Below are 27821 nucleotides of genomic sequence, written 5' to 3'. Positions count from 1 at the left end.
CCTAGCGCTAAACCCAGACAGGCAGGATTCATTATTCCCGATGTTGTTGACCTTGAATATTCTGACCATCTGAGCTACTGATCTTCCTTCATTACGACCGTTACCCTGCTTCCCCTCCTCTGCTATATCGTTTTGCAATAAGTTTATAATGATATAGCTGTTCCCGCCAATGGCTCCCGTCCCGGAAGCCTATTTCCCGTCCCTGGACAAGTGCTTCTCCGGGGACGTTCAGCTTCTGTACGCGCGAATATTGGCTGCCGCAATTGAACAGAAACCAGCTAACATGTCGTGTCTCACTAGGTCCTGGAAGAGAGCTTTCCTCTATACATGCAATCCAAATGATGACGTCGACGACGCCGGTAGCTTCCATGCCTTTCTATCGCACCCCGACAACATCCATCTCCTTTCCAACTACCTGAAATCCTTTCCCTCGCCGTCGACCAAGTCAAAGTCCGATTTTGAGTCGAAAACCGCTGCGATTCATGCGGAAACAACCGCACAAGGATCATACGACCTGAAGGAGATCAAAGCAGATGCCCTTTGGTTGAGTCAGAAAGCTAGCATCGATGAAATCAGCGCTCTTCGAATCGTTGTCTTAGAATGGCAGAACCGCCCTAGCGCACGCCTTCTAGCCAGATTTGCGGACGAAGAAGCTACAAGTCTTCAAGATGCAGCTGGAGTTGAAAATTTCCGAGTGTCATTGGCTGGGCCCAGCTTTGCCGAAATCTTCAAAAAGAGCACCCGTCGCGACAACGCGTCCGATTTTGCCTCGGAGAACAGCCGACGTATTCGGATACAGAACCTTTACCTATCGGAAAAGGTTCATCTCGTCAAGACAGCTCGGAAGCTCCTCGCGCTTCACGTGCCCCATACTCTCGATCGGAAAGCCCTCCCTAGCACTCAACCGGATGACCAGGTGAGCTTGTTGCGCAATTTAGGGGCATCTATTTTCAAGGACAGGCTTCTTGGGGACGAATGGCGCTCGTCAATCCAGGCTGGTATCAATGCCATCGAAAATAGGCTCAAGGCGCTCGAGGGGGATGGTGGTTGGTTGGGAGTCTCGGAGAGCAGTGAAGCTGTGGAAGACCTGTGGAGAACCACTACCGTCGAAGAGATATCGCACATACTTCAAATGTTATTCTTACAGCTCCAAGCATCGTCAGAAGTCCCTTCGGCGCAGCTCCTTCTGTCTTGGCTTCGTCTCATGGCCGACTATAGCTTTCTGGAACCTCTCCAAGTGGTGAGTAGACCTATATCCTTCTATGGAATATCACTGGTACTAACTTTCCCAAGCCATGCGAAGATCCAGTCGAAGTGCTGTTACCTCTCCAGGCTTTCGTTTCCTTGACTACTCTTGCTTTCATGAAGTTACCGATTGCCTTCCCCGCAATCATCAACAAGACCATGACCAACCCGTTGCCCGCGTCCAAGACACCGTTTTTCCTCTCAAAGGAAGATATTGGCCAAATAAATGAAATTTTTGTCAATTCCGCCGCCGACATGAAAACAGCGAATCCGGCGGCATTTGTATGGGGACTCATACTGAATACGTTGAGGGAATTAGCGTTGAATGATAAGGAGACCCGCGAACTCGAACAATTCCACAGCGCAGTGGATTCCTTCCAGTCAAACACGCCTCATTCGAACACAGACGGCACCACAGAGCTTTCGCTGTATGAAGAATTGCTCGAGAACGCAAGGACGCCAAAATACACGGTTGATGATTCTATCGCAATTCTCACGTCAGACGCAATAAGACTAGTTGCATTTGACACGATTATTGCGTTAGCATGTAAAGTGGGTGCTACTTCTGCGGTTGACGATGTTGTGTCGAACTGCGCGGCCAGGGAAGCGCTTTTAGATGTGATTCGTGTGGCTGTGGTATACTTAGACTACTCCCCGGAAATAGTCGAGTCCGTGCTTGCGATTCTGACCGGCCCATCAACTTCGTCTTCATGGCCTGTGGGTGCCGTTTCTCCAGCGCCGAACGACCCCCGCTCAATCTTCTTACAGGATGATGTGTTGATGGACAACATCTTCCGGATAGCCCGCTCTCGGTTTCCATATGAAACAATCCCTTTCTTGAAACTTTGCCGCAGCCTCGTTAGCAAATACCTGGTTAATGAGGAAGGGACCCCGTCGGTCTTGAGTGAGCTTGAAAACATGTGTACCTTTACACAGGTCCTGCCACCTGATTTCCAGGCCTATGAGACAATCCGAGAAGACGAAAATGCGAACTTTGTCACCCTCAATCAGTCTCTCCCGATGCTTGGCTCGACTGCTCGAGCAAGGCCATCCTCCGGTCATCAGTCCAGTAATGCTCTGATCGTTACGGGTTCGTCGCAGATTCCGACCTCGACCGTGGGCCAGGTTGTTTCAGACTCTCGGCCTGCTGTTATCATGTGGCGTCATCAATATTCTTGCTTAAGTTACCTGGGGAGCTGGCTAGAAGAGTGGAACGACAATGGAGGATACACTTCAGGCTGGGGAGATGACACTATTGCAGAAGTCATAGGACTGCTGGCAGACCTCCTCATCGCAACGAAAGACTCATTTGTGCAAGATGATGACAACTCTGGTGCCAAAAGAATTTTGGAATTGACAAGCGATGGTCTCTCGCGGCAAAGCGACATTATCTCGTTGGTCTTCGAGATATTCGAGCGCAACTTATCAAACATTGGGTCGAAGGCAGGGGCGGAAAGAGTCCTGGATTCTACAATTGCTTGTCTGCGGTTTATTTGTGCCCTGATTTCTATTCTTCCTGGCAGAGTGTGGCCTCTCCTCTCTCGGAGTAGATTGCTACGCTCTGAAGGTAAAGGCGGTATCCTGACGGCGATTGTTTCCGCCTTGGAGGTAACATCAGGTGAATACCCGTTCCTCCTTGGTTGTATCCGTCTGTTTGAGGCGGTTGTCAATGATGCAGCCTCTCGTGCAGTCTTAAGGAGAAGCCCGAATGCCATTGCTGGAAAGGCCACGAATGTCTCGGATTGGACTGCTAGTATGCCGTCGCACATGATGAGGGGTATCTTGTTGAACTTCGTCCGTACCATGGTCGAAGTCTACAATAGCAGCATCAACTGGAGATTCAATGCTCTGGAGCAGAAGTTTGAGATCAACTCGACCCTTGGCAACACCTTCGAAAGGATACTTTACTACGCCTATGGAGCAAATGACTCTGCCAAACTGGACGCCAAAGTAACTGGCATATTTTCGTCCTCGGCAACTTACCTTGTGGACGTTCTACGACCACAGTCGGAAGCTGATCTCCCTTTCAACCCCATCCTTCGTCTGATTGTCGAGGGCCTCCAGACCCCTCCCACGTTGTATCTTCGATACTTGGTTCTAATGGGAAACCAGGTGAGGTCAACTCTAGAGCTCTCGACTCGGCTGTTGCAGTCAGCCCAGTATTTGACCTCCTCGCCATCGCTCCTGGAGGGGCAGCTATTCAAGGCAACTCCAGTCCTTGTAAAACTCTATGCGATGCATGACATTTACCGGCTCCCCGTCACTTCTCTTCTTGACACTCTTATCTCAGGCGCGGCTTTGGACTCTGAGAATGAGCCCCCGTCGTTGGTCGGGCATCTAGGAGCAGATTCGTCTTGTCTCTTCCTCGACATTTTGTCCCAGTTTGATGGGCCGTTAAGCGACAGACGTCTCAACTTGGCGATATGGCGTCTACTGTCAGCACTAATCAGCAAGCGACAACAGTGGCTTGCCGTCTATATCCTTACTGGGTCATCTCCTCGTCAGACCCTGAAGGAGGACAACCAAAAAGCTCCTGCTATGAGAGGGACGCCCTTCTTGAAAGTTGCTCTTGACATGCTTTCTAACATCGATGGAATTGACCTGCAAGTGGCCCTTGCATTGCTGGAGTTTGTTTCGCAAGCGCAAGAACATTGGCCTTGGGCGACCCCGGAGTTGAGAAAACATCCTCAGTTCTTCATGAGCCTTGTGAATTATGTTTCCAAACTGAAGATATCCTCTTTGTCCACGATGGACCAAATATTTACGACAAGAATCGCCGCTGTTGTCGCCGATCTTTGCACGGTTTATCTGCATTCTGCCAAGGAGATGCAGGACCGTACCTTTTTTAAAAGCTTGATTCCTCTCGTGTCCTGGTACGCGAAGGATGCGGTTGAAGTCTCAGGATACAATGCATCGCTTCACGCAAACCTCAAGAAGAACTTTGAAATGCGTTATGCCGGGTGCAAACTAGTTGACTTCAAACGCACGCCATTGCAGCCACGGTGTCTCGGCTCCGACTACTGCTATGACATCCATCTCGCCGAAAAGCTCCTGTCTTATGATTTTGCCTGGGCTGGCACTCGAAACCAGGGGTTCGCACAGGAGTTTGAAAGGGCCAACTTGAATTTGTCGCTAGTTGAGGCGCAAGTGGTATGTATCAACTCTAAGGGACTATGATAAATATCTAACATTCTTCCTCGGCAGTCTCTTCTTCATAGCTGGAAGTTTTTCGCCATCGAGCATTGCGCCGACTTCATGACGGATCGAGAGGTTCAAAAATCAATGGCTTTGGTCGTACAGAAGTGCCTCATGGCTAACATGAACGGCGTACCACAAGAGGCCATTTTTGACAGAATCCAGCAAACGAGGGTCGACTTCGCTCAGGGTCTGCTTCAAAGGCTTGTGGAGATCGGAGCCAAAGGTGCCGAAGTCTTCGGCTTGCTTAGTGTGGTGTGGGACACAATACGCACTCGCCGTGCAACCTACGAGGAAGCTCTGGCCAACGACGACACGGAATACTACAGATCGCTGCTGAACGTACTATTCCTAGCCTTGCAATTCCATCTCGACACGCCCTCTCGAGCAGCTCCTGAAGCTATCAGCAAGAAGCCCGAGATTTCTTCAGACCTAGGATTGGTTGTGGAGGTGATCAAGGTTATAGTTGCCCAAGGATTCCGGTCTCTAACTGCCTACTTGCACGAGCAACCGGACAAGTGCACGCCCAAAGACTTCGCCATCCTGACGGCGATTCTGCAGAGCTGCTTGCAGGTGAAGAATGTCGACCGGCTGTATGAGCACATGGTGTACCACATTGCAGATAACGATACAGCGCGACACGCTACTTCGCTCTTTTCTTGGGCGGATCAGCTAGCCGTGGCCGGGGACCCAGTGTACGGGGAGATCAGCATTTCCTTCCTGGTCAAGCTGTCCACTATCCCCATGCTCGCCGAGCATCTCGCGGTTGAGGTGGTTCTGAACCGACTCTCAACGTGTCGGTTGACCAACATCATCCGCCAATCCAAGGGCTTCGGACCTTTTGATCCCGTGCCCAGGATGTACACTATCTGGACGGGTGGGTTCCTCCCGCTTTGTCTGAACCTGCTCTACCATGTCGTCCGTTCCGCCCCCGAAGTTGCCGCTTTCCTCAACCAGTTCGAAGGGCAACTGCAACGAGCGGCGGAGTCCTTCGCGGCTGGACGAACAGCCGTCTCTTCCGGGTCGACTACTCGCCGGATCTGCTTGAGTATGGCGTCTGAGGCCTATTCCCTGGCGCTGATATCTTTCATCCTGAACCAATTTCGGGAGGCAGGTGCGAGCATCGGGGTCGACAGTGAGGCTATCCAGGAGCTCAAATGGGACAAGACCCAAGTCAAGGAGGACATCGAAGAGCTTCTCGAGCGCAGGCAGAATCTCCGAAGCCGAATCGCGGCTACCAGTGAGAAAGAGTTGGAGCTGTGGCGTCAGAAACCTGTCAACGCCGCATCTTCTGGTGCAGAGAATCGGCTGGAGGAGAAGATTGTGGGCGAATTGAAGGCAGCGTTGGTATGTCTTGGAGGAGAGGAGGCGTAATGATGATGATAATGTATTATTTGGTATCTAGGAGCAATAGTGTTGTCGAGTGGTGATTTTGCCAGGTGTCCATCGAATCTACCTATCTTCCATGTTGAAGTATACACTAACGGGGTGTGTCTTCCAATAGGCCGCCATGGAATCGGACCGCGTGTCCGCCTTGAAGAAGATGAGGTCAGAGTCGATCAGTAAGCGGGCAGCCGAGGCTAATGGTTGTTTTCTCCTCGGGATCTCCAACTCTGGGCTACGGTGATTGGGCACATCCACCCCCTCATTAACCGACCGCAACGGCGGGGGAGGTGTATGGGGTAAACGCGCAAGCTGGTGAGATTTTGGTAAGATTGCAGAGGCATTAGTGTTGAGCTTTTTCATTAGGAAGACCCGTTGTTCATGAGTTATGCTCACATTCTATGTGCTTCGAGTGATGTTTGTGTCAAAACTCCACCAGACCGCCCCAAGTATAAATATAGTGTGAGGCCCTGATCTCCCATAGAGCTGTCAATCAACCTCGTTTTTGAACCTGCACCTCTTACCAAATCTCCTTGACCGAAAATGCCTTTCAAATCTCGCTGGCAGATCGAAATCCCGGACACCCACCTCGCATCGCTGCTGTTCACATCGCCAACCCATCCGCTCTCCAAGACACACCGCAGCTACTCGGAAGCGGCGCGCCCAGACACGCATTACTTCACCACGTACGATTTCCGACTATGGTGTCAGCGCTTCGCAGCGGGACTCCGCAAGTCCGGACTCCAGACCGGAGATCGGCTACTGCTCTTCTCGGGCAATGACCTCTTCTTCCCGGTGGTGTTCATGGGTACTATCATGGCCGGGGGCGTATTCACGGGCGCGAACCCCACGTTTGTCGCACGGGAGCTGGCATATCAGTTACAGGACAGTGGGGCGACATACCTCGTCTGCGCAGAGGGCAGCATCGACACCGGTATCGAGGCGGCTGAGATCGCCGGCCTGGGCCGCGATCGGGTCTTCGTCTTCAACAACGCGCTTTATGACGGCCAGGGACAAGGTGTCAAGGGGTGTCGGTATTGGGGAGAGCTAGTGACTTCGGTGGAGGAAGGCACGGGCTTCGCCTGGGAGGAGCTGGATACGCCGGCGAAGGCGAACCGTACGCTCGCGCTCAACTACTCTAGCGGAACGACAGGGCGGCCCAAGGGCGTGGAGATCTCGCACAAGAACTATTGCTCCAACATGATGCAGTTCAATCATATGTTCTACCTGAATCCGGACTGGAAGGAAAAACAGGCCCGGGCGCGGTGGCTCTGCTTCCTGCCGATGTACCATGCCATGGCGCAGAACATCTTCATCGCTGCGGCGCTGAGTCGCGGGATTCCCGTCTACATGATGCCGAAGTTCGATTTCATCAAGATGTTGGAGTACACGGAGAAGTTCCGGATCACGGACTATATCCTGGTGCCCCCTGTTATTGTAGCGCTGGCTAAGCACCCGGCCGTCAAGAGCGGCAAGTACGACCTCAGCAGTGTTGAGGCCGTTGGCAGTGGAGCTGCACCTTTGGGTCGGGAGGTCTGCGAGGAGGTAGAGGCGCTGTGGGAACCGGGACGGATCAACATCAAGCAGGGATGGGGCATGACAGAGTAAGTTTGACTATCCTAAGGCTTCCGAAGTTGGCAACGCATCCAAAGCTAATCGTTCTCGTAGGACTACGTGCTCGCTTCTGGGCTGGGATCCGAACCAGAAGAGCTTTTCTGCATCGGTTGGAGAGCTGAACGCCAATTGTGAGGCGAAGATCATGGCCGAGGACGGCGTCACCGAGTTAGGCCTCAACCAGCGTGGCGAGCTTTGGGTCCGAGGACAGAATGTGATGAAGGGGTACTGGCGAAACCCGCAAGCGACGCAAGAGACGAAGACCCCCGATGGGTGGTTGAAGACGGGAGACATCGCATATGTCGATAACGAAATGAAATTCCACGTAGTGGACCGCAAGAAGGTAGGCTAGTGATACTTGGGCCATCCCATCGGCGACACCGAGTGCCCATACGGTTTGGTGAGTGGTGGCTAACCGTTACGGTGTAGGAGTTGATCAAAGTCAAGGGCAACCAAGTGGCACCAGCGGAGTTGGAGGCTCTTTTATTGGAGCACCCCGCTGTGGCCGATGCGGCCGTCATTGGTATCCCAGTGTAAGATCTCCACTGTCGAGAATGATGAGTCGGATGACCCGGGTGAGCTAACCTGCAATTGCCAACAAATAGGAATGATGATGAACGTCCTCGGGCGTATATCGTTTTGAAGCCTGGGCAGAGTGCCACCGTAGACGATATCGTGGGATTCGTTAGTGGGAAAGTGTCGCCAATCAAGCGCATTACCGGGGGAGTTGTTTTCCTGGAGGCGATCCCTAAGAACCCATCCGGGAAGATCCTGCGAAAGGTGCTTCGAGAACAGGCCAAGGAAGAGACCCAAAGGAATGGGATTGCATCCAAGCTATAAAGATAGAAAAACAAGGATTTCCATTCTCATTGGACGGCGGATAGGCGGGGGTACAATGATCAGTCGAATATCAGGTCCAACAAGTGACGGATGTCTTTTCATTGGAGGGCGATTGGATTTGGAATCCTTTGAGTTTACTAGATCGACAGCATGCGTTACGAGGGACCAGGTCGTTGGGACGCCCCGGTGGTGTGGCGGAGTGGGTAGCAACAAAGACATCTAATTGATCGATAGACCAATGACAGTGGATGAACGCGAGGGATCGATCATGCACGATGATTTGTACTGAGTAAGAAGACTGTGCGGAGAGACATCTATCGATTTCGGTGAGGCCGCGCCACGCCGCCACAGATCATCGTCCAGGAGGAACTGGCGGGAAACGCCATCCCATTATGATCGAGAGGACTCGCGACTTGGTTGGCCAGAGCAGTTATTGGAAACGGCGACTAGCAAGGGGTGGAGTCCATCATTGTATTGACTGGAGAGTCCAACGGAATGCCATGCAGTAGATTGATGGCTAGCTGACGGACGCGGGTTCGCCGTTCTCCACTTGAGTTGGAAAAGAGAAATCCACGGCGAACCACGGAGATACGAAGCGGATCGGCAGAGATGACGATCGGAGTTCGAGGCTGAGCTGAGAGTAGAGAAGAGAAGAAAAGAAAAAGAAAAAGAAAAAGAAGGTGAGTAGAGAAGAGGAAGCGAAGAGGAAGAGAATGAGGAAAATGATAGTCAGGTGGGAGATCACGGGATGAGACCTTTCCGCATGGGGTATACTGTTGTCTCGCGTCGTTTTACTTCTTCCATCCCAAGTATTATATACCGCGTACATAATACATCTCTTGTACCACCCCAGCTCAGACACAATCCCTTCGTCTAGCTCCAGAGGACCTACATCTTCCTTCTCCACCAGCCTTATAGAGCGGATGCCAGTTAGGAGGGGGTGGGAAAAGCGCGTCTAAGGAACTTAGCGGCAACCCGGCGCTGCTGAATGGTGGCGCACTCTCTCGACAGCTGAACAGGGGACGTTCTTCCCAACTTTTCGGTCCACCCTTGTCCTATGACAGCCATGCATTCTGGGACTACCGTAGACTCTGCTCGTAGCAAGTTCTCGTGGCTGATCATGACACAGCTGGACCGGCTCCAAACAGGCCCCTCTTTTCCACCCCTCTCTTTCTCCCAGACCGGAACTGCTTCAGAGTCGACTCGCTCCCGCCATACACTGCGTGAGTCCCTGCATGGTGGAGTCATCTGGCTTCTCTGTTGGAACACTATTAGAAAGTGGCCATTCCCTCGCTAGATCATTCGACGACCGGGATGTGATTTTTCTCTGCCTTTTGCATAGGGGACCGATATTGTTCTGTGCCACTATAAGAGTCGTATAAGTCATCCCAGACTTGATCTCAGATACCCTTTTCGTTTGTACCTGCTTTTTACCCCTGGCCCTCTCTGCCTTGAAGGATATAATCTGGATTGTCCGTCCTCTTCCGGTCACACTGCGCCTGGACGTCCTCGGAAGCCTATACTTGGTTATTGTTGCCCCCGGAGCCTCGACATCACCAGCGCAATCGCACCACTCGGGGTCTCGAAACAGATCCCGAAAAAGTCATTCAAGAATCCACCACGCAATCCCAGCTATCAGACACGAAAAGCCCCCAGAAACCGTGGTGGTGGAACTCTAGCCCCGTCAGCTGGCGAGGCGAGTAGAGTACACGGCGAGCGAGCACAGGCGATGGGCCCCGAAAATGCCCCCCTGTCAGCCATCAAAGAGCTTGAGATCTACCTATTTGGAATTACATTTCCGATTGCGTTCATCCTGTGCATTCTGATTTTGGTGCAGCGTATCAGACGTCGTGTCTGGGGCGGCCGATTCGCAGCGGCACCAGCAGCAGCAGCAGCAGCGCCCAAGAGGCAAATGGATCCCCATCCGTCCAATGACGGTGGCAAGGAGCGAGCAGACGGAGTGGGCCACGATCCCTCGAGGGAGGGCCGTCAGGCCCCCTACTCGCGCGAAGTGACGGCTGCTCTTCCTTCCGCCTGCGATATCCTGCAGCCGCTATCTCATTTCACCGCGTTGCCGTCGAGTGGCTACCTCGCCGCGGTGCTGGGGCGCGAGCGGCGAGCCCGGGCCGGGGCCACCAACACCACCACCGCGCAAGCGTGCCTGGCGGAAGGCGAGGAAGTCTTAGGGCCGTCGTCGTCGGCTGCCGATCCACCACCGCACGCGAACCCGACTCCTGCCCCCGGTGGTTGTGGCGGTGGTACGCGTTCGATAGAACACGCCTGGTCAGATCTTACTGCTGCTGCTCCTCCCACTAGTTCGAGCCGTAGCGGCTCGTCTGACGAGTCGTTCGCTGAGCTCGAAGACCCGCAGTCGCTTGTGTTCTCACCGACTGGGTGGCGTCAAGATGATCTCCCAGAACTCGCCCTCGGCGTGTCCCAGGCGGGAGAGCCTCAGCCTGTCCAAAAGCGCAGCCACACAGTGCAGCAGCTGTACGGGGTGGATAGCGAGGGTGCTCGTATGTGGCGTCGGGCGATGCTGGAGTACAGCTAGGCCCGGCGGTGTTCGGTTTTATCCTGTTTTGTCGTTGTTCTGGGGTATTATGCATACATACGTCCACGTTTCCGACTACACTCGGTGGTCCCTACGGTTGGCTTTTTGGTTTTGGTCTTTTCTGTCGTTTCCGGTGATCTCGGGGCAACGGACGGGCGAGATGAGATTACTTATAGAGACGGAGAGGCACGGACGGGTTCGCATTACTAGTACTTCTTGTTTTCTCTTCCAGCTTGCTTGGGCTTCTCCTTCATGACGATTGACGATCCTTATATAAAACAACGTTAGGCGAATAAGACTCCCACCATATCCAACCTGTCCTTCTCTAGACCCTATGTATATATGTATCTCCCTAAAAAAATCTCCCATCCACCGGGACTATCGTCCTGCGGGCAGCTGAACAACACCTCCGTCTCTCTACATCTGAGCTCCCTCTATGCGCTTAGTCATCCACCAAACGGCCATGCCTGTCGACGCAGCATTTCAACCCAACATCACCCTCCCCCAACAAAACCCCCCCAAAATGACAATAACCACGCACGAGTCCACCGGCGACCCGACAGACCTGGAGGTTCTGAGCCTGACCCGGCTGTTCGCGCGTCTCGAACATAACCTCCTCTCACCGGCCGCGGACCTGAACCCGCTCCGCCAGTCGGAGTACCAGCGCATGCGAGTCGGGGCTGTACGTAACCCCCTCCCGATCCCCTCCCCTCCCCGCCTCGCCGTCTACCCTACGATGGCGATTACACGATGACAGTGAGAGGGAGAGGGAGAGAGAGAGAGAGAGCACAGGGCTAGACAGAAACCCCGGCTGGGCCAGGCTGCTAACGCACACGTCAGAACATCGACTACGCCCGCACCACCCTCCACACGCTCGAACGGAGCCTCCCTCAAATCAAACCGCTTGAGCGCCGCCACGAGGTCCAAACCGGCCTCTCGCGCCACCGAAAGACCCTCAAGCGTCTGCAGAACGTGCTGGATGAGATCGCCGCGGAGGCTGCGCTGCGCGACGACAATGACGAGTCCGACGCGGGCGCGGTAGAGGATTTGTTGCTGGGCACGCCGGACGAGGGGAACACGTCTGCGGAAGAGGAGGAAGGGGCGACGATGGCTCTAGGGGGTGGTGGTTCGGCGGTGCAGGCCACGGCCACGGCCACGGAAGCTTCGCCGCCGGCCACGACCACGACCACGGACGCACGGCCGGAGTCGACCCCTACGGCTGCAGCGTCGACGCTCCGCAACCGCAGTCACGCCGCTGCGGACGGGACGGCCACGGCGACGGGGTCGTCTGTGCACGAGCACCGGGCGGAAACGAGCAAGCTGCAGGCTACAGAACAGACGCTCAGCGACCACCGCGCGGAACAGGAGGAGCTGACGAATTCGCTGCTGTCGCTGGCCACGCAGCTGAAGACGTCGTCGCAGGCGTTCCAGTCGTCGCTGGAGTCGGAGAAGTCGGTGCTGCAGCGGGCGGTGGACGGGATTGACCGGACGACGAGTAACATGGAGGCGGCGGAGCGGCGGATGGGGATGCTGCGGCGGATGACGGAGGGGAAGGGCTGGTGGGGGCGGATAATGCTGTATGCGTGGATCTTTGGGCTGTGGCTGGTCGCGGTGCTGATTGTGTTTCTGGGGCCGAAGCTGCGGCTTTGAGGTTGAGCGGATACTGGATTACTTTTGCTTCGATTCGGGGAGTTTGGGGTGATGATGGCGTTTTTCGACTCCCCTGGGATGGGAGATTGACGTGTTCTACGAGCGATTTGCATGGACTGTGGTTCTGGGACCAATCTTAGACTCAGTTCTCTCGTCTTCTTATTTACAGAATACAACCTAACAAGTACAAGCAGATGTATTTTTACATCCTTAGACTCTGACTATGACCCAATGGCCGACCCGGCATGACGCATGAGAAAAAGACAAGACATGTTCGCCCACGTCCCCTGTCGATCCCCGTGCCCGTAGCCCTGTCGTGGCCCATTGCTTCCAGTGGAGGGGAGACCAAGGAAAGGAGGGGATATCCAGCTTTCAGATCACAAACACATGAAAAATAGGAAACGGGGAAATCACAAGAGAGGGTAACAGGAGATAACGGCAACGAGAAGAAACCGCGGGAAGTCCATGAAACACAGAGGAAGTATAAACTGACCCGGCGAGACATCCGGTAGCATCCACAGAGAACCCGCTGCTTAGGGAGAAGAGAAGATGGAGAGCAACAAAGAAAAAGGAGAACTCCTGCTCTGTGTCATGGGATGGATATCGGTAATGCTGATAACAAAGAGCCGGCTAGATATCATTTCAAGACAAAGGGAATATGGAAAAGATTAATAAGAAAAGAGAAAGACAAATGAATGTCTCAACGCCAGGTTCTTGAAAATTGCGACAAGGTATAACGAACACATCCAGAAAAGCAAAAGGCAGAATACAACCCACGTGGCACACGGTCTAAAAGGAAGAAAAACCGTACTCAAAAGGATATCACTCATTAGATGAGACCACACAGACGGAGGTTCTCTTGGATGATGATATCTGCGTGGGAGGTTAGCGATGGCGTTCGGGTAGCAGCAGCTGGTAATGGGGGGAAGCTTACCGTTGACTGCGGCCATGACGAACCGAATCTGCGTGGTGTCGGTGGCGCATGTGAAGTGGGTGTAGATCTGCTTCTGCTCCGCCTGGTTGAGGGAAACGAAGCGGTTGAGGATGTAGTCGCAAGCAGCGGCGTAGTCGGCACCACCCTCGTAGTCGGGGAAGTAGTTCTTCATGGGGCTGACAGGCAGCTTCTCCTTGAAGCGGTCGATCTTGTTGAGGAACAAAATGATGGAGGTCTTCACGAACCACCGGGAGTTGCAAATGGAGTCGAACAGGGTGAGGGCCTCCTGCATCCGGTTGACGGTCTCGTCTTCGAACAACAGCTGGTCGTACTCGGAGATGGCGACCAGGAAGAGGATGGTTGTCACGTTCTCGAAGCAGTGAATCCACTTCTTCCGCTCGGACCGCTGACCACCGACGTCGAACATCCGGTAGGTCAAGTCGCCAATGATGAAGGTGGTTTCGGTGATACCGGTCGTCTTCACACGGGAGCGAAGGACATCCTGGTCGGTGGGGAGGTAGTCGGGCTGGGCGATGCGCTCAATGGCGTCGAAGTAGCTGCGACCGTCAGCGAATGGACCGGATCTGGAGGAAGCACGGGACACTTACTATTTCGCGGAGTCGTTCAGCTGGTACTCACGAGACCGCTTGAAACACTCCTGGACCCCGGTGTCGCGCCACAGAGCTCCAATGGCGTTGCCAACCTCAGGGGGGAGAGTCTCGCCTTCGATCTGAGCGGGCTGCATGAAGACGGTCTGCACATGGTATTCGTTCCGGGCATCTTCGAGGGGCAATTCCAGCGACTCCATGGCTTCCAGGATGACACGCATCGACTGCACAGTGTTGCTGTAAATGATTTCCTTGAACGACTCCCGTTCGTCCCGGGAGTATCCGCCCTCATGGATGAGCTTCATCTGCTTGAGGATTGTCGACTTGCCCGACTCTCCGGCTCCTGAAGGCGCCAGGTTAATCACCGAACGTTGTTCCAGTATCTATAGGGGAGGGGCCAACGTACCAAGAAGAAGCATCTTGATCTCGTTGCGCTGCATCATCTTGTCCCGCTTGAGCTGGTTCTCAATCTCCTCGTTCCGGGCCTTTCCCTCCTTGTCCTCGGTGCTCATTCCACAACCCATTTTGGCGGTAGTGAATTAATCGGGTGAATTAAAAAAAGGAGTAAAGATGGAAGAATCGGATGGACGGTAACTAGAAGGGGGAGGAAGAGGATGTTAGTCCAGGGAAATCTCCGCGCGGCGCCGGATCGAAATCAGAGAGTCGGTGACGCTCAACGTGGGACAAAACTGCGATGAGCCACAAATAGACGAGACATCGACATCACCGGAGGCAAAGGGTTAAGCAGGCTAGACGTTGCTCGCAGGCCCAGTGATCGTGCGGATGCAAGGAGGCTGCAGTGGATACATCAAATGGGGAGATTGACCGACAGCAACTTACCAAACACCGAACCGAGATTAAGAATCGGCTACTTGAACAGAATTGGAATGGAAGGGAATTGAATTGAGTCGTGAATGGAATTGAGAGAAAACCCAGGCACCGTCGAAACGGAAGACCAGGGGGATGGAAAATGGAAGATGGAGGGCGCGACTTTTGGGAGGAAGCGGGAAGGCGAAAACGGTGAAACGGGAATAGGTTTGGTCCGAAAGAGCGGCGGAGAGGTCGAGAAGAGAAAGAAGGGAGAAGATGGGAGAGAGAAGAAAAAGAAAAGCAGCGAGATGAATTCTAGATCACAAAAATGACCACCCCGAATGGACGCAGTGATAGGAGGATTTGGCACAGGGGGAATAGAAAGGGGAGAGAGAGGAAAGACGAGAGAGAGAGAGAGGAGAGGATGATAGAATCAGGAGAAGCAGGTGAATAAGCTCAGTAAGGGGGATTTACCCAGTAAGAAGAGGGAAAGAAAAGGGTAAAAAAAAAAAAAAAGAGGGGCGTCCGACCAGCGTCAGAGAAGCAGAAAAGAGTGCAGTATAAGGGGGAAAGCTCACCAATCAGACCCCGTCGGTAGGGGAGAGTGGGGTACGGGGGATATTTTTCATTGGTGGGAGGCTGCTGGAGGCGGGTGGAGACATGGAGGGGGTTGCGGTCCAATGAGAGGGTGCGGTGGGAGATCCCCTTTTTGGTCAAGTTCGATTCAGACGACGTTCACCGGCCTGAATTATACTCACGACGGAGTCGTTGGCGCAGCAGAGGCCAAGGACAGAGTCAGGAGTCCCAGAGGAGGGTGATGGATGCATCACCAGGTAGATTTCCCCCCGACAAGACGGTGAACGACTCCGGATTCGCATGTAGATACTTAATTTCCGTTCATGCAGATCTGCGCTGCCGGTACTCTTGGAGAGGAGCTAGTACCTGAGACCATGCCATTATCAGAGACCACTCAGCACACCATCCTCTACGGAGGACGCCAACCGATGCAATTGTTCATCTTGCATATGCCGCACATCTTATGATTATCTTGACTATGACGCCATCATCTGGATGCATACTCTGTTCCGTACGCAGTAGGATGCTGTGCTCTTATCGTTCCAGCTGACGGGCTGATACCAGAGGGCCCCAGTACAATTGGTCGGCGGCGTCTCAACCCCTCTGTCCCACGCACCCAATGTTCTCCGTCGCATCGGATCAACCATCTCAGACGCCAGTCCTTCTCCCTCTGATCCATCAGTTTCACCATCGTCTTCCACTAGGTCTTCCAGAAAGTCTTGGTTCCCGCTGGACCACAAAATTGAGACCTCTCCCATCCATGTTCTCCAGGATATCAACCGTGGATGGACCGTGGAGAAGAGCCCACTTTGCTACACGACGCTAGTCCGCATGGTCCCTCCTATGCTTCCCCATTGGTGGTGGAGATATTCGGATGAAAATCACGTCTCCTTCCAACTGATGTCGATCTTCGTCTTCGTCTCTCCGGCCAGGTTACATAAGGTGATCTTGACACGGAGTCACACTCGTCGGCCAGCCGGACGACGACTCGGAAGATCAGAGTACTTCCTACCTACCTACGGAGTACGCAGTATGCATACTGCAGATGTTGATGTGATTCCTCTCTCCACAGCTGAATCGTGATCTCCCGCTGATGAGCTGAAGTCGAACCCATCCAATCCCGACGTTAACCATGGTTTTGCCAGCAGACTAACCGGCGCTCTCCACTCTCTATTACTTCTAGTCGTCTTCCATGCTGCACACTATCTTTTTTCAGACGCCCCTGGACCCGTCCCTCGTTCTTTCATCGGTTAATAAATGTACTGCATAGAGTCGGTGGATGATGTGAACAGACTCATACGCAGTTCGGAGTAGAACGATTCCCATCCGCATGGAGTGCAAGTAGAACAACGAGTCCATCCATGGAATTTTGTGTATACCTCCATCCTCGGAGTCCTCCGTCTGCCGTACCTGAAAATCTCGAGAAAACTCTGCCTGCTCACTGACTGACGGACTCCCTTGGATGCCCGATCGGAGGCTCCACCGCCCACTGACTACCGCCGATTCATCCATTCTCCGATCCGCGATCCGATCTCTCCCTCGTTTGTTTCCTGCGTGCTCAACCGCCATGCTCGACTCGTTCCCCATGCGATGACCCTGTCTCTCTGATCATCCCTACCTATACATCACCTGTACATCTTATACATCTTATACACTACACTTGGCCCCGCGCATCCCCACCCAGTTCCGTCTGCCTTCAATCTTCGCTGGATCTTTTCGCAGCCGCGTCGCATTCCAGAACCTCCAAAATGCACGAATTGTCCTACATGGGCCCTCGGGGTAAGCCCCAACCGCATCCCTGCATCGCGCGCTCGCAACGGCCTCACTAATCTCCCCGTCGGGACCCAGCCTTCAACCACGAGCAAAGCACCGACGCCGAGGCCGAATACGATCGCCTGCGCGACCTCGCCCGCCAGGAAGCCTCCAAGCGCAATTCCTGCTTCCAACGGGTGCGTGCGCCATATATCTCATCCCGTCCTCGCCCACAACCGACCGACTGACTGACAGACCCCAGTCGCAAGAAGCCTATACCAGCGGCGATGGCGCCGGAGCCAAGGAACTCTCCGAACAGGGCAAGGCCCACGGCCGCAAGATGGAGGAGTACAACAAGCAGGCGTCCGAGTTTATCTTCCGCGAGAACAACGCCAACGGTCGCGTCGACCCCGACACCATCGACCTCCACGGCCAGTTCGTCGAGGAGGCCGAGGAGATCCTTGAAGAGCGCATCAAATACGCCAAAGCCCACGGCCAGAACCACCTCCATGTGTAGGCGTCCCTTTCTTCCTTCCTTCGCCCGCCGCGGCCGCGGCCGCGGCCTAGTTGGCGCACAAATGTCGCGGCGCATTTGAAAGTCAACTGCGCTAACCGCCACATCACAGCATCGTGGGCAAGGGAAACCATTCCGCCAACCATGTCCAGAAGATTAAGCCGCGCGTCGAACAGGTCTGTCGCGAACTCGGCCTCCAGTACGCCACGGAGGAAAATGCCGGTCGCATCTATGTCAATCTGACCGGTGGTCCGGCTGATATGGCCGCTGTCGGGGGTAGCGGTCACCACGTCCAGTCCCACCATCAATATCCTGGTCACCAGCAACAACACACGCAGCCGCATCACCAACAGCAGCAGCAGCAGCAGCAGGATCCGGTCGAGCAGGTGGTCAATGCTGTTCTGCCCCGTGTTGTGCGCAAGCTGGAAAAGGCTTGCTGTATCGTGATGTGACGACGGAATACGAGATGTTATGTATGGAACGTGAGCACGTTTCTGCTGTCATGTATTTCTTTTTTGGATCGGTATACCCTGGACAAGCAAACTTTCCAATCACTTAGAATAAACAGATCTAATTTTCAAAATATCGCAAGGCGGTTCTAGTTTTCCTGTCACCATGCCAAAATCCAAATCCCTAGGTATCTTCAAATTGCTGTCATCAATCATGATCAACGGGTATCATCACATCACCCTTCTCCCGCGAAGGGAAACCTAACCGCAACGCCACACCGCCCATGCATAGCCAATTCGTCAAGCCAAAAAGCAACCCAAAGCAACCAGCGTGATAGCCTATTTCCGGGTGACAGGGTACTCGGAGAGCGTGGTGGCGGTAATCTTGTCGAGGATGGCGCGGACCTTATCACCGTTCTGGCCCTGGGGCTGCTTCCCGGCGCCGGAGTTGTCGATGTCGTCGATGAGGCGCAGGGCCTTGTCGCGCAGCTCGCGCACGACGTTCTGCGTGTAGACGAAGCTGCCGGTGTTCTCCATGTAGCTGATGGCGTACATCTTGACCTCCTCGATGGTGGTGCGCTGCTTGAGGATGCTGAGCAGCTGGTGATTCTGCGGGTTCGACTGGATGCTGTGGATGATGGGGAAGGAGAACTTGCCCTCCGTCAGGTCCTCGCAGAAGCCCTTGCTCTGGGCGTAGCTGGTGTTGGCGAGGTTGAGGTAGTCGTCGCAGATCTGGAAGATCAACCCCAAGACGTTGACCAGGCTAACGCAGTCCTTGCCGGAGCGGCTCTCGGCCTGCATGAGCTTCACCGCCAGCCGGAACAGCCCGCCCGTCTTGTTCCCGACCATCTGCAGATATTCGTCTTCGCTGGGACAGGTGAGGGTGTCGCGCCAGAAGAGCTCCATGCCCTGGCCGCGGTGGAGGTTCAGCAGTTCCTGCGCGTAGATGTCGATGGCGGCCGGGTTGTTGAGCTTCTGCAGCTCCTGGAGAGCGAGGAAGTAAACGTAGTTGGCGGAGTTGATGGTCTGCGCGGTGCCGTAGATGCTGTGTGCGACGGGGACGCCGCGTCGGAGGGCCGAAGAATCTTCAACATCGTCGATTCTAAGCCGGGACGATAGCGGGTTAGAAGCAAGAAACCGGGACAGAACCGGGGAGGGGGGGCATATGCTCACAAAAGGGACGAGGTGTGCAGCATGGCGACCGCCTTGTTGATCACGGCGAGACTGTCAGGTGGCACCTGCAGCCAAGCATCGAAGGCGTTGATAAGCTGGCGACGGATGTCCTTCCCGGGATGCTGCAACAGGTAGTCGTAAGGGCCCATCAGGATCCTCTCGTTCTCCACTGACCACTGGCCATCTTTGTATTTGGTGCCATCGACGCTGGAGCGGTTGCGGGCATGGCGATGGGCCCTGGAAGCACCGTCGCCCATGCCGGCCGAGCTGATTCGCGGGGGGATTGGAGCGGGGGGTTGGAGGTGTGAATCTGGAAAAGACATGGTGGAGGTCAATGAGGTTGCTTTGGTCCCGTGCGGGGATTTTTCGAGTGTGCACAGGTTCGGTACCAGGACTAGGCAGGCGGCTAGCTTCCCCGGATTATATAGAAGGGGATAGACGAGTTGGATTCACTCCGGAACATGTAGGCAGCTGGGAAGATGCAAAGATGCGGAGAATGGTTCTGACGTCGATACGCGGCATCACATGTCACCCTTTCCGGGGCCGCCGTGTCACATGACCCAGGTCATATTGAATCCTGTCAGTGACCGACTGCATTCTCAGCCACGTCCATTCTCAACCCTGGCAATTCCACACGATGTCCAGTCTCGATTGTGTCACCTCGGACTCCGGATTCCAGGACCAGGATCATCTCCCTGGAATGTTGTACTCGAACTCTGCAGAGTTTCCTCCCTCGGCCATGCCGGCCCAATAATCCTGGCATGTCATACCTCGCTCCCGATGGTCGACTCCAGGCGAACTGGTCCAGAAGATAACAGGGCAATTGACGAACTGACGATGGACCAGAAATCAAAGACATCTGTGGCGTCAGCTGAGATGAAGAGCAGATCATGGATCTTCTTCAAGAACCCAAGGATACCGCGTGTTTCCCGGGCAACCACGGACCTGATGTGCTGGCGGTGGAGAACAATCCCAGCCTCATGGACAGAGCTGAAGATGAACCACGCTATTCTTTCTCGTCCTTTATTGACTGGGTTCGATCGGATGCTATTTTTTAGACCCTTGTGTTCCCCTCCCATACATCGCTCTTAGTTGCATCTTTTCTTGGCACAGCGTTGAGCATCCCTCGCTGTTGTTTGCTCTCTTTCTTCCTCTCTTCTCCCATCTTATTCTCAACCGGTCACTCTATCATCGACCCCCTTTCCTATCCATCCCCTCATGGAGACGTTATTGGCGCATTCGTTCGATTATCTTTCCTCGTACGAGCCAAACAAGGTCCGCAAAGGGTTACGTCAGGTCGAAGGTCTTCTGGCGCAGATATGTTTGTCCAAGTCGAAACAGCCAGTGTCTGACAAACGGAGGTCGCTGCTGTCCTTCGGAACTCCACAACCGGTCCCCAAGGCCTTGTCAGAGCTCAAGGATGATCCTGCATTCAGAGAATTCTTCAAGTTGCAAGAGGGTTTCCAATGGAATGGTACGTGCCTTTGTCCTACCTCCGTTGAGATGGGAAGCTGACCATTTTCACCCCTCTTTACAGTCGCAATGCGCCTGGTGACATGCCTGGAGCATCTTCTCGGCCGCGGGAGTAACGGCACCAATGATTTGCTCATCATCTCCACGCTCGATCTGATCCAGGGCGCGCTGCTGCTCCATCCCCCGTCGCGGACCCTCTTCGCCCGCGAGATCTACATGAATATCTTGTTAGACCTGTTGGACCCGATCAACTGCCCGGCCATCCAGTCCGCCACTCTCCTCACCCTTGTCACGGCCCTGTTGGACCACCCCGCCAACACCCGCACGTTCGAAGAGCTCGATGGCCTTCTCACCGTCACCTCCTTGTTCAAACAGCGCGCAACGTCGCGCGAAGTCAAGCTGAAGCTGGTCGAATTCCTGTACTTCTACCTCATGCCGGAGACCCCGATGACGGCGACGAGCGCACCAAACACGGGACTGCAGCGGAGCCCCAGCAAGCTTGGAGGACCGGTGTCCAAGAGCGTCAACGTGCCGGGCGCTCACCACGGCTCCAGGGCTGGTCGGGACACGCGCACGACGGACGAGAAGCAGGCGCTGCTCGGGAGGTATCTCAACAACGTGGAGGACCTGGTGGAGGATCTCAAGGAAACGGCGCCTTTCGGCGCAACGGTCTATTGAGCGATAGAACCGAACAGGATGCATCATTGGCTTTGTGTTTTTGTATATTGAGCGACGGTGTGCATGGATTACGGTATGGTTGGACGGGTTTCCTATGTCACTGTCTATTCGCCTTGATCGGCTTCTTTCTCATTTTCCTTCTTCCGTCTGGAACGGCGTTTGGATGACGGATGCGACGGTCTCATTTCATTTCTTTTCTTTTCTCATTCCTCACGCTCCTTGACTCACTGTCTGGCATGATTACGAGCTATTTATGTCTGTCCATTGAATAGAATCTGCAGAATTGATTGACATGATTTTGCTCGGTAAGGTCCTGTAGTATGTAATTGCCCCAATCGCCTCATCCTGGAAAGAAAGGCATAGATCTACCAGGTATGACCGAGGCGTAGCAGCATATCTCACTGGTATTAACTATCATGAGCCCGGTAAAGTCCTTTCGAGTAGCAGCGGAGGCAATTCGGGTTAATTCATGCAGCATTGGTGTGACTCACTCATGCATACTAGTCGGTATTGCTAAGAGTATCCATTACGCAACGCTATCCCACCAAGTCGCCCCAGAGCGACAAGGAATATAGAAAAAGAAGGATGGTGCGAGTAGAAGCTTTATACTTATTCATCCACCTAGTACCTTCAATACTCGTCTACTCTGACCACCAACTCATTACGAGCAAGTTCCGCTCAATACCACCAAATAACTCAACCAGCCATGACCCGCACAATCCAAGAGACTCTCTCCAGCAATAACGACCCATCAGTCCAGTATGTAGAAACAGTCGAAGCATACAACAAATGGGCCCAAGTGAGCAACCCCGCCTCCAGAACCCACCCAATCTCACACCTAATCCACCACACGCAGGTCTACGACACGGACGGCAACTTCCTCCAGGCTCTCGACACCATCGAGATGCGCCGTCTCCTCCCAGCCTTCCTAGACAAAGTCACCAACTACCCCCAGCCCTCCCCGCTCAAGCTGGTCGATTTGGGCTGCGGCACCGGCCGCAACACCCTGCAACTCCTCCACCGAGCCCCGCGCGATGCCCACATCGTAGGCCTAGACGCGTCACCCGGGATGCTAGACATTGCACGTGACGCCGTCCGCAAGGCGACGGACGGAGAGCAGTCGAACGTGGCGCTCGATCTTGTCGATCTCCGCCAGACGCCGTTGCAACTGCCGGAATGCAGTCGGGGCGCTGCGGCCGTGCTCTCTACGCTGGTCTTGGAGCATATTCCGCTGGGGCAGTTTTTCGGGGCGGCGGCGGAACTGCTGCGGCCTGGCGGGTATCTACTTGTTACGAATATGCACTCGGAGATGGGCGCGCTCAGCCAGGCCGGGTTTGTTGACCCGGTGACGGGCACGAAGATTCGGCCCACGAGCTACTCGCATACCGTGGCGGAGACGCTGGCCGCCGCGGAGGCGGCTGGGTTTCTCGTGGAAGACCTGGATGGAGAGTCTGTTCGGGAGAGGACGGTGGATGCGGCGCTGGCGGAGGTTCTCGGGAAGAGGGCCGCGAAATGGGTCGGTGTGACGGTGTGGTATGGAGTGTGTTTCCGGAAGAAGGTCTGAGGGAGTGAGAGGAAAGTACTGGCTCGGTTGATATCCTGAGGTATCGATTAATGCGACACATGGGGCTGGCTAGTAGTGTACAGGTCTTGAATTCTATTTTCATTTTGGGAGCGCCAACTTGCAGCTAGAAAAAGCCCAGCAGTCGTTCCCGGTGTTGTACAAGGTTGTCATGTTGCTTCAGCAGCTGTCCCAGCCTGTTCTGCTTCCACCCCATCTTGTCGTCTAGAATGAGGTGTGTATATGCGAACACGCTGGCGTCGAACAGTCCCGGGTTAGGCCGGCCGAAGAAGTGCTGGTCATCTCCCAGGAGGGTGCTCAGGGCCTCGAACGCCTCGCCGGCCTCGGCTTCCAGCGCGCTTGCGTCCACGTACTGCGATGTCTTCAGCAGCTCTGCCTGCGCCGCCTGGCGAAGCTCGTATGCAAGAGCGGTCCGGACAAGGGGGTTGGTCGTTGTTGGGTCGACGTAGAGTCTGCGGGCCACGGCGTCGAAATTCTCGGCATCTAGATACAGCGCATACAGCTGTTTCGGGGGTCAGCGTCTGCATGCTCACATAACACTAGCAATGAGCCATGGCACGTACCCAGGCGTGCCGTATCCGATGGTCGAGTAACGATGCGTATACCTCGAAGCGCACGTCTAATTGCTGTTCTTCTTCGCAGTGGACTTGCTCGATAGCCCATTTCTGGAGCTTGTGGGAAGGGATGGGGGCGTTGGTGCCGATTGGCAGGGCGGGGTGGAGGAAAGGAAGGGAGCCGGTTGGGGATGCGTGGTTGTTCGAAGGGACGACGTCGAAGTCAATGCCGACAAATTTCAAGTATGCCTGAGGCGGACGAAGCAAGCCCAAGTTAACGAAACCATCCTAAAGATATGCGCCAGTCTCGCGGGGATCTGTCATACCTGCCACTTCAGACATTGCGGGTTGAAGGACGGACTCCCATGGCGGGCACCCGCCGCATCTGTGAAGACAAACAGCCGATTACCACGCCGGGGAGGCAAAGTGCGTTGAGGGAGGTCATTAGGAGGATAGGTGACAAGGGGAAAATGATCGAAGAAGCGCTTGATCGGAGCAGGGACCGAGAAATAATCACGGGCGCGCGAGACTGTCATGTTCGCCGGCGTCTGGCCGGAGGAATCACGACCGTCAGTGGTCATTGAAGACAGGAGTGGGGAGGAGATCGGAAAGACGAGAAGTAGAAGAGAAGGGAGAGAATGGAAGAACGGAAGGGGAACGAAGGGCTGGGAGAGGGACACCAACACACGCGGTTCTTCAGGAATGTCGGGGGGAATTAAGTTGACGAACAAATGGAATCATCTCCGAATCGTGCAGCCTGAGGCAGCAGCAGTGCTTGCCTCGGGAATGAGGCAGCCACGAAAAACCCCCACACCACTTCCGGCGGGGCGACGCTAAGGCTCTTCCGGCTGAGACGTGACTCGACCGGACTCCAAGGAACGTCTCTTCACTGCTGGCTGCTAGGCTGGTTTCCTCTCTCTGCCCTCTGTATTCCTTCTCTATCTCTCGCGTCCTTTCCTGCAGCCCTACTGGATTCTCCGCCGCCGCCGCCGTTTACTTGTCTGATCAGTGAATCTCCCGATTTGTTCCGGACATAATCAGTCTTCTCCTCCGACTGGCCAGTTGTTCACACCCTTCGTTTGACACTCTCCGCCCTCTCTGCATATCGCATACTGTCCGCAATCCTGTTCGTCTCTTATGAGCTCTGCGAGTTCATTGTTTTGTTGCGGTACCGGCCAGAGGACGCTTGCGTGTCGCGTTGGAGGAACAATTAGCAGGATCAGCTCACTGCTGGCGCCAGTCCGTGTGGGATCGATTTGATGCGACACGCATCTCCTTGAAACTCTTTCCCAAGGACATACGATCTGCCATCTAACATGCCTTTGGATGAAGAAGGCGCAAAATGGTCCTGGTAAGCTCTCCAAGTATCTAAAGAGATCCTGCACACCTGCCTAACCCGACATCAGCGAACCATGCATCCGTGGCCATAGATCTTCAAAATGTCAGCACTTTGACAGGATGATGATGAAGGTACCCAAGGCGGGACGTCCACTTGCCAAATGTCCTCACCCAAAAGGCTCCTGTAGCTGCCAGAAGTTGTATGCGTTCATGATTCGGATTCCTAAAGGTCAGTTGTTTTTTGTTCTCATTCTCTACAACCCATGTCTAACATATTTATGCAGGATCAACTTGTCTTTGTAGACCCGTCTACCAGGTGCCTGTCGAAGCTGGCGAATCTGCCCCATCGACTAGCACCACACCTGTTGCGCCTTCGCCCTCACCTGCGTCCGGCAAAATCCAGAAGTCCTCCAAAAAGCAGATCAAGCTGGCACCGGAGAACCTCGCCAAAGCCTTGGATTCGATACCTGAATTTGGAAAACACGAAGTCGACAATGTGCCGTCCTTCCAACCTGCCCCGTTTCCCTTCCAGAACATAAGCCCAGAGAAACCCAACGACGGTTTAGGATCAAGTCAAAATATCCAAATGCCAAGGGCTCCCGTGGCCCAAACAGTTCATCATGACGACACTGTGAAACTTGAAGGTGGCAGCTGCTGCTCTCATAAATCCCAAGCCCCGGCTCCGACTCCAGCTCCAGCGCCTTCTCAGTCTGCGTGTTGCAAAAAACCCGAAATCGCCTCTAGTAATGGCCATATGGAACAGTTGGGAAATGCATTTCAAGATTCCTCATACGCGACAAATCTAGGCACATCGTCATATGTGCCAATCTCAACGCCTCATTGGCCTCAATTCCAACCCGCAGCCCAGAGTCAATTTATGCAACCTGCCCTGGCCAGCCAGACTCTCAATGGTTTCTCTAACTACATGCCGAACTACATGACGCAGCCTGCTCCAGAAACGTCGAACAACCTCTCACCTCATGCTGTCTCTGGTAGTATGGGATATCCAACTGCTATGCCACAATCATTTCCAAATTTCATCTATCCGTCTCCGGGTGAAGGTGATCCCTCCCATGACTGCCACTGTGGCGATAATTGCCAATGTCTTGGCTGTGCCTCCCATCCATTTAACAACACTACGAGACAACATGTCCAGGAAATGGGCCTTCTGGTAGCACTTGATGGAGACGACCAGAATTTGAAAACATTCACGGGATATCAGAACGGCTCAGCTGGGAGCCAGCCGAATACTACATCTCTCGAATATCCGTTTGCGAACTACGATCCGAGTATTTCCCAAGAGCCCCAGTCGATGCCCATGCGTTACGCCGAGCATGCGGCCAGCCCAACCAACGTCCACAATGGTTACTCGTCTCCACCTTCTGAGTATACTGTACCAAAGCAGATGATGGAGCCCTCGCAATATTACACCTTGGAATATCCTGTTGGATTACCTGCTGGTTGCTCGGATGTGACTGGTAGCTGCCAGTGTGGAAATGACTGCACATGTATCGGCTGCCTTACCCACAGCGGGCATAATGGAGTTGCTCTGGAGCCTGTTTCGGCGGCAGAGGGCCACAGTATGACCCCCGTGACAGGACCTGTGGTCTCGTCAGCTGATGAGCCAAACCAAATGCATACTGTTCCTTCATCGGCATCCATGCTCTAAGTCGGAGGATGGCAGTTTTTTTTCGTTTCTTTGTCCATATTCTCTGGCGAGTTTGTCATCTCAGACGACTAATGATCGTGATACCCATGTATAGAGTTCGTTGTTGGGCCATTTGTACAAGTCCGACTCTGTTTATTTTCTCTTATTTTTAAATGTGTATCAATTTGAACTCTCCATTCTGTGAAGATCCGTAATTCTGACCTTGACTGCGTACATTTGTAGTGTGAGTATAGGTGAGGGACCTCAGGTTCTCTATCTTCATGTGGGGTGAATTCTCAAGAACATATGCCATCTGAAGATAAGAATAATTTGCTCACATGAACTATTGTTTCTAAAGCCATAAGTGAGCCAACCTGGTGTTGGCTTCTCTTCCCACCATAATGATTCGGACACTTATCAACAAAGGAAATGGTGAAATTGCGTGCTAGAAAGTAAGGCAAGTCTAGAGTTGTTTCTAAACTGTCCAAATGATGCCCCAACCTAAATCGATTCTCCCCGCTATACAGGTATCATACACAACCGGATGCTGAACCCATTTTTATAGTCTACCGACGCAGCGCATCTCTGACAGGCGAGTCTCCCCGACGGAAGGAAGCTAATATACTTATCAGTAAAGGCGACATGATACGTCGGGCATTATGCATCCATCGGACACAGATCGTAACGTACCGTCAGCTTCTTCCCAAGCACGTCCGGCACCGAAACCGAGACCAACCCAAGCGGGCCAGGCTCTGCGCTTGAACAGGAGGACCGAGAAGACAACACCGAAGGAAAGGCCGAGGCCGGAGCGAATGATCATAGAAGAAACGGCGCGATCCCACTGTTGTATCCGGATTAGCCCGAGTACAGAGAGTTTTCAGTATAGATATCCTGCCGAGTTCACGTCATGGGTGCCCTTTAGAGCTCTTGAGATGAGCAGGACATGGAGCAGCCGCCATGACTCAAACTAGCTAGAGGGAGACCACGAGTATAACCCCCGTACCTTCTCGTTCAGCAAAGCCTCGCTGACGGGCTTGGTGGCCCGAGGAGCCGGTGCGACGGAGTTGTTGTTATCGGCCATTGCGATAGCTCTGAGGGGCGAGGATCAGTAAAAGCGAAGCACCAGGTCCCGATGCGAGAAACACCAACCGTGTGGAACTGCGGCGGGGGAGCAATTGGGCGGATTGGTTGAGTCGGAGGAAGAGCTGTCAAGGAGGTTCGATGGGAACGATCGGGAGTCTGCCAAAGGCGGTC

The 27821-nt window shown here is 54.0% G+C and overlaps 13 protein-coding genes across 13 annotated transcripts; 8 read left to right on the top strand and 5 right to left on the bottom strand.

The window, feature by feature from the left end:
- The first annotated feature begins 69 nt into the window (after positions 1–69).
- BDV59DRAFT_173367 (nucleoporin) lies at positions 70–6161 on the top strand. The gene is made up of 4 exons (XM_073688884.1): positions 70–237; positions 301–1240; positions 1294–4395; positions 4450–6161. Exons 1-4 carry the CDS (start codon positions 170–172, stop codon positions 5812–5814), a joined length of 5475 nt encoding a protein of 1824 aa, XP_073550662.1. The 5' UTR covers positions 70–169; the 3' UTR covers positions 5815–6161.
- A 205-nt stretch (positions 6162–6366) lies between these two features.
- On the top strand, positions 6367–8277 carry BDV59DRAFT_199873 (acyl--CoA ligase; the record flags this gene model as incomplete). The annotated part of the gene is made up of 4 exons (XM_073693450.1): positions 6367–7427; positions 7492–7780; positions 7867–7970; positions 8043–8277. 4 exons carry the CDS (start codon positions 6367–6369, stop codon positions 8275–8277), a joined length of 1689 nt encoding a protein of 562 aa, XP_073550661.1.
- A 1729-nt stretch (positions 8278–10006) lies between these two features.
- BDV59DRAFT_199872 (uncharacterized protein) lies at positions 10007–10828 on the top strand (the record flags this gene model as incomplete). Its single annotated transcript, XM_073693449.1, has 1 exon — positions 10007–10828. One exon carries the CDS (start codon positions 10007–10009, stop codon positions 10826–10828), a length of 822 nt encoding a protein of 273 aa, XP_073550660.1.
- Positions 10829–11291: 463 nt separating this feature from the next.
- BDV59DRAFT_199871 (uncharacterized protein) lies at positions 11292–12478 on the top strand (the record flags this gene model as incomplete). The annotated part of the gene is made up of 2 exons (XM_073693448.1): positions 11292–11510; positions 11669–12478. 2 exons carry the CDS (start codon positions 11292–11294, stop codon positions 12476–12478), a joined length of 1029 nt encoding a protein of 342 aa, XP_073550659.1.
- A 101-nt stretch (positions 12479–12579) lies between these two features.
- BDV59DRAFT_145732 (uncharacterized protein) lies at positions 12580–13147 on the bottom strand. The gene has a single exon (XM_073687272.1). The coding sequence runs from the start codon at positions 12981–12983 to the stop codon at positions 12681–12683; it is 303 nt and encodes a 100-aa protein (XP_073550658.1). The 5' UTR covers positions 12984–13147; the 3' UTR covers positions 12580–12680.
- Positions 13148–13307: 160 nt separating this feature from the next.
- On the bottom strand, positions 13308–14544 carry gpaA (guanine nucleotide-binding protein subunit alpha gpaA; the record flags this gene model as incomplete). Its single annotated transcript, XM_073691943.1, has 4 exons — positions 13308–13351; positions 13413–13969; positions 14021–14363; positions 14427–14544. 4 exons carry the CDS (start codon positions 14542–14544, stop codon positions 13308–13310), a joined length of 1062 nt encoding a protein of 353 aa, XP_073550657.1.
- A 2610-nt stretch (positions 14545–17154) lies between these two features.
- Positions 17155–18124, top strand: BDV59DRAFT_199869 (Smr domain-containing protein; the record flags this gene model as incomplete). Its single annotated transcript, XM_073693447.1, has 4 exons — positions 17155–17185; positions 17255–17355; positions 17421–17671; positions 17785–18124. 4 exons carry the CDS (start codon positions 17155–17157, stop codon positions 18122–18124), a joined length of 723 nt encoding a protein of 240 aa, XP_073550656.1.
- Positions 18125–18238: 114 nt separating this feature from the next.
- BDV59DRAFT_145696 (FPP/GGPP synthase family protein) lies at positions 18239–19718 on the bottom strand. Its single transcript, XM_073687270.1, has 2 exons — positions 19295–19718; positions 18239–19223 (listed from the first exon to the last, which is right to left on the bottom strand). Exons 1-2 carry the CDS (start codon positions 19615–19617, stop codon positions 18461–18463), a joined length of 1086 nt encoding a protein of 361 aa, XP_073550655.1. The 5' UTR covers positions 19618–19718; the 3' UTR covers positions 18239–18460.
- A 631-nt stretch (positions 19719–20349) lies between these two features.
- On the top strand, positions 20350–21741 carry BDV59DRAFT_145705 (cell division control protein 14). Its single transcript, XM_073687271.1, has 2 exons — positions 20350–20768; positions 20832–21741. The coding sequence occupies exons 1-2, from the start codon at positions 20513–20515 to the stop codon at positions 21443–21445; spliced, it is 870 nt and encodes a 289-aa protein (XP_073550654.1). The 5' UTR covers positions 20350–20512; the 3' UTR covers positions 21446–21741.
- A 244-nt stretch (positions 21742–21985) lies between these two features.
- Positions 21986–23602, top strand: BDV59DRAFT_173351 (class I SAM-dependent DNA methyltransferase). The gene is made up of 2 exons (XM_073688883.1): positions 21986–22244; positions 22302–23602. The coding sequence occupies exons 1-2, from the start codon at positions 22152–22154 to the stop codon at positions 23007–23009; spliced, it is 801 nt and encodes a 266-aa protein (XP_073550653.1). The 5' UTR covers positions 21986–22151; the 3' UTR covers positions 23010–23602.
- On the bottom strand, positions 22960–24290 carry BDV59DRAFT_145691 (putative mitochondrial outer membrane protein (Sam35)). The gene is made up of 3 exons (XM_073687269.1): positions 23908–24290; positions 23591–23830; positions 22960–23529 (listed from the first exon to the last, which is right to left on the bottom strand). The coding sequence occupies exons 1-3, from the start codon at positions 24160–24162 to the stop codon at positions 23134–23136; spliced, it is 891 nt and encodes a 296-aa protein (XP_073550652.1). The 5' UTR covers positions 24163–24290; the 3' UTR covers positions 22960–23133.
- A 162-nt stretch (positions 24291–24452) lies between these two features.
- mac1 (putative copper-activated transcription factor GRISEA) lies at positions 24453–26715 on the top strand. Its single transcript, XM_073687268.1, has 3 exons — positions 24453–24932; positions 24988–25148; positions 25204–26715. The coding sequence occupies exons 1-3, from the start codon at positions 24898–24900 to the stop codon at positions 26586–26588; spliced, it is 1581 nt and encodes a 526-aa protein (XP_073550651.1). The 5' UTR covers positions 24453–24897; the 3' UTR covers positions 26589–26715.
- Positions 26716–26746: 31 nt separating this feature from the next.
- On the bottom strand, positions 26747–27781 carry BDV59DRAFT_173345 (MICOS complex subunit MIC10). Its single transcript, XM_073688881.1, has 4 exons — positions 27717–27781; positions 27571–27658; positions 27258–27408; positions 26747–27183 (listed from the first exon to the last, which is right to left on the bottom strand). The coding sequence occupies exons 2-4, from the start codon at positions 27646–27648 to the stop codon at positions 27134–27136; spliced, it is 279 nt and encodes a 92-aa protein (XP_073550650.1). The 5' UTR covers positions 27649–27658; positions 27717–27781; the 3' UTR covers positions 26747–27133.
- Between the last annotated feature and the right edge of the window lie 40 nt (positions 27782–27821).

This window comes from Aspergillus ambiguus (genome assembly GCF_047715705.1).
Source record: "Aspergillus ambiguus strain CBS 117.58 unplaced genomic scaffold BDV59scaffold_6, whole genome shotgun sequence".
In the NCBI taxonomy this organism is placed as follows: domain Eukaryota; kingdom Fungi; phylum Ascomycota; class Eurotiomycetes; order Eurotiales; family Aspergillaceae; genus Aspergillus; species Aspergillus ambiguus.
The sequence above is the reverse complement of the archived record's forward strand: the minus strand, read 5'-3'. Positions and strand labels throughout refer to the sequence as shown.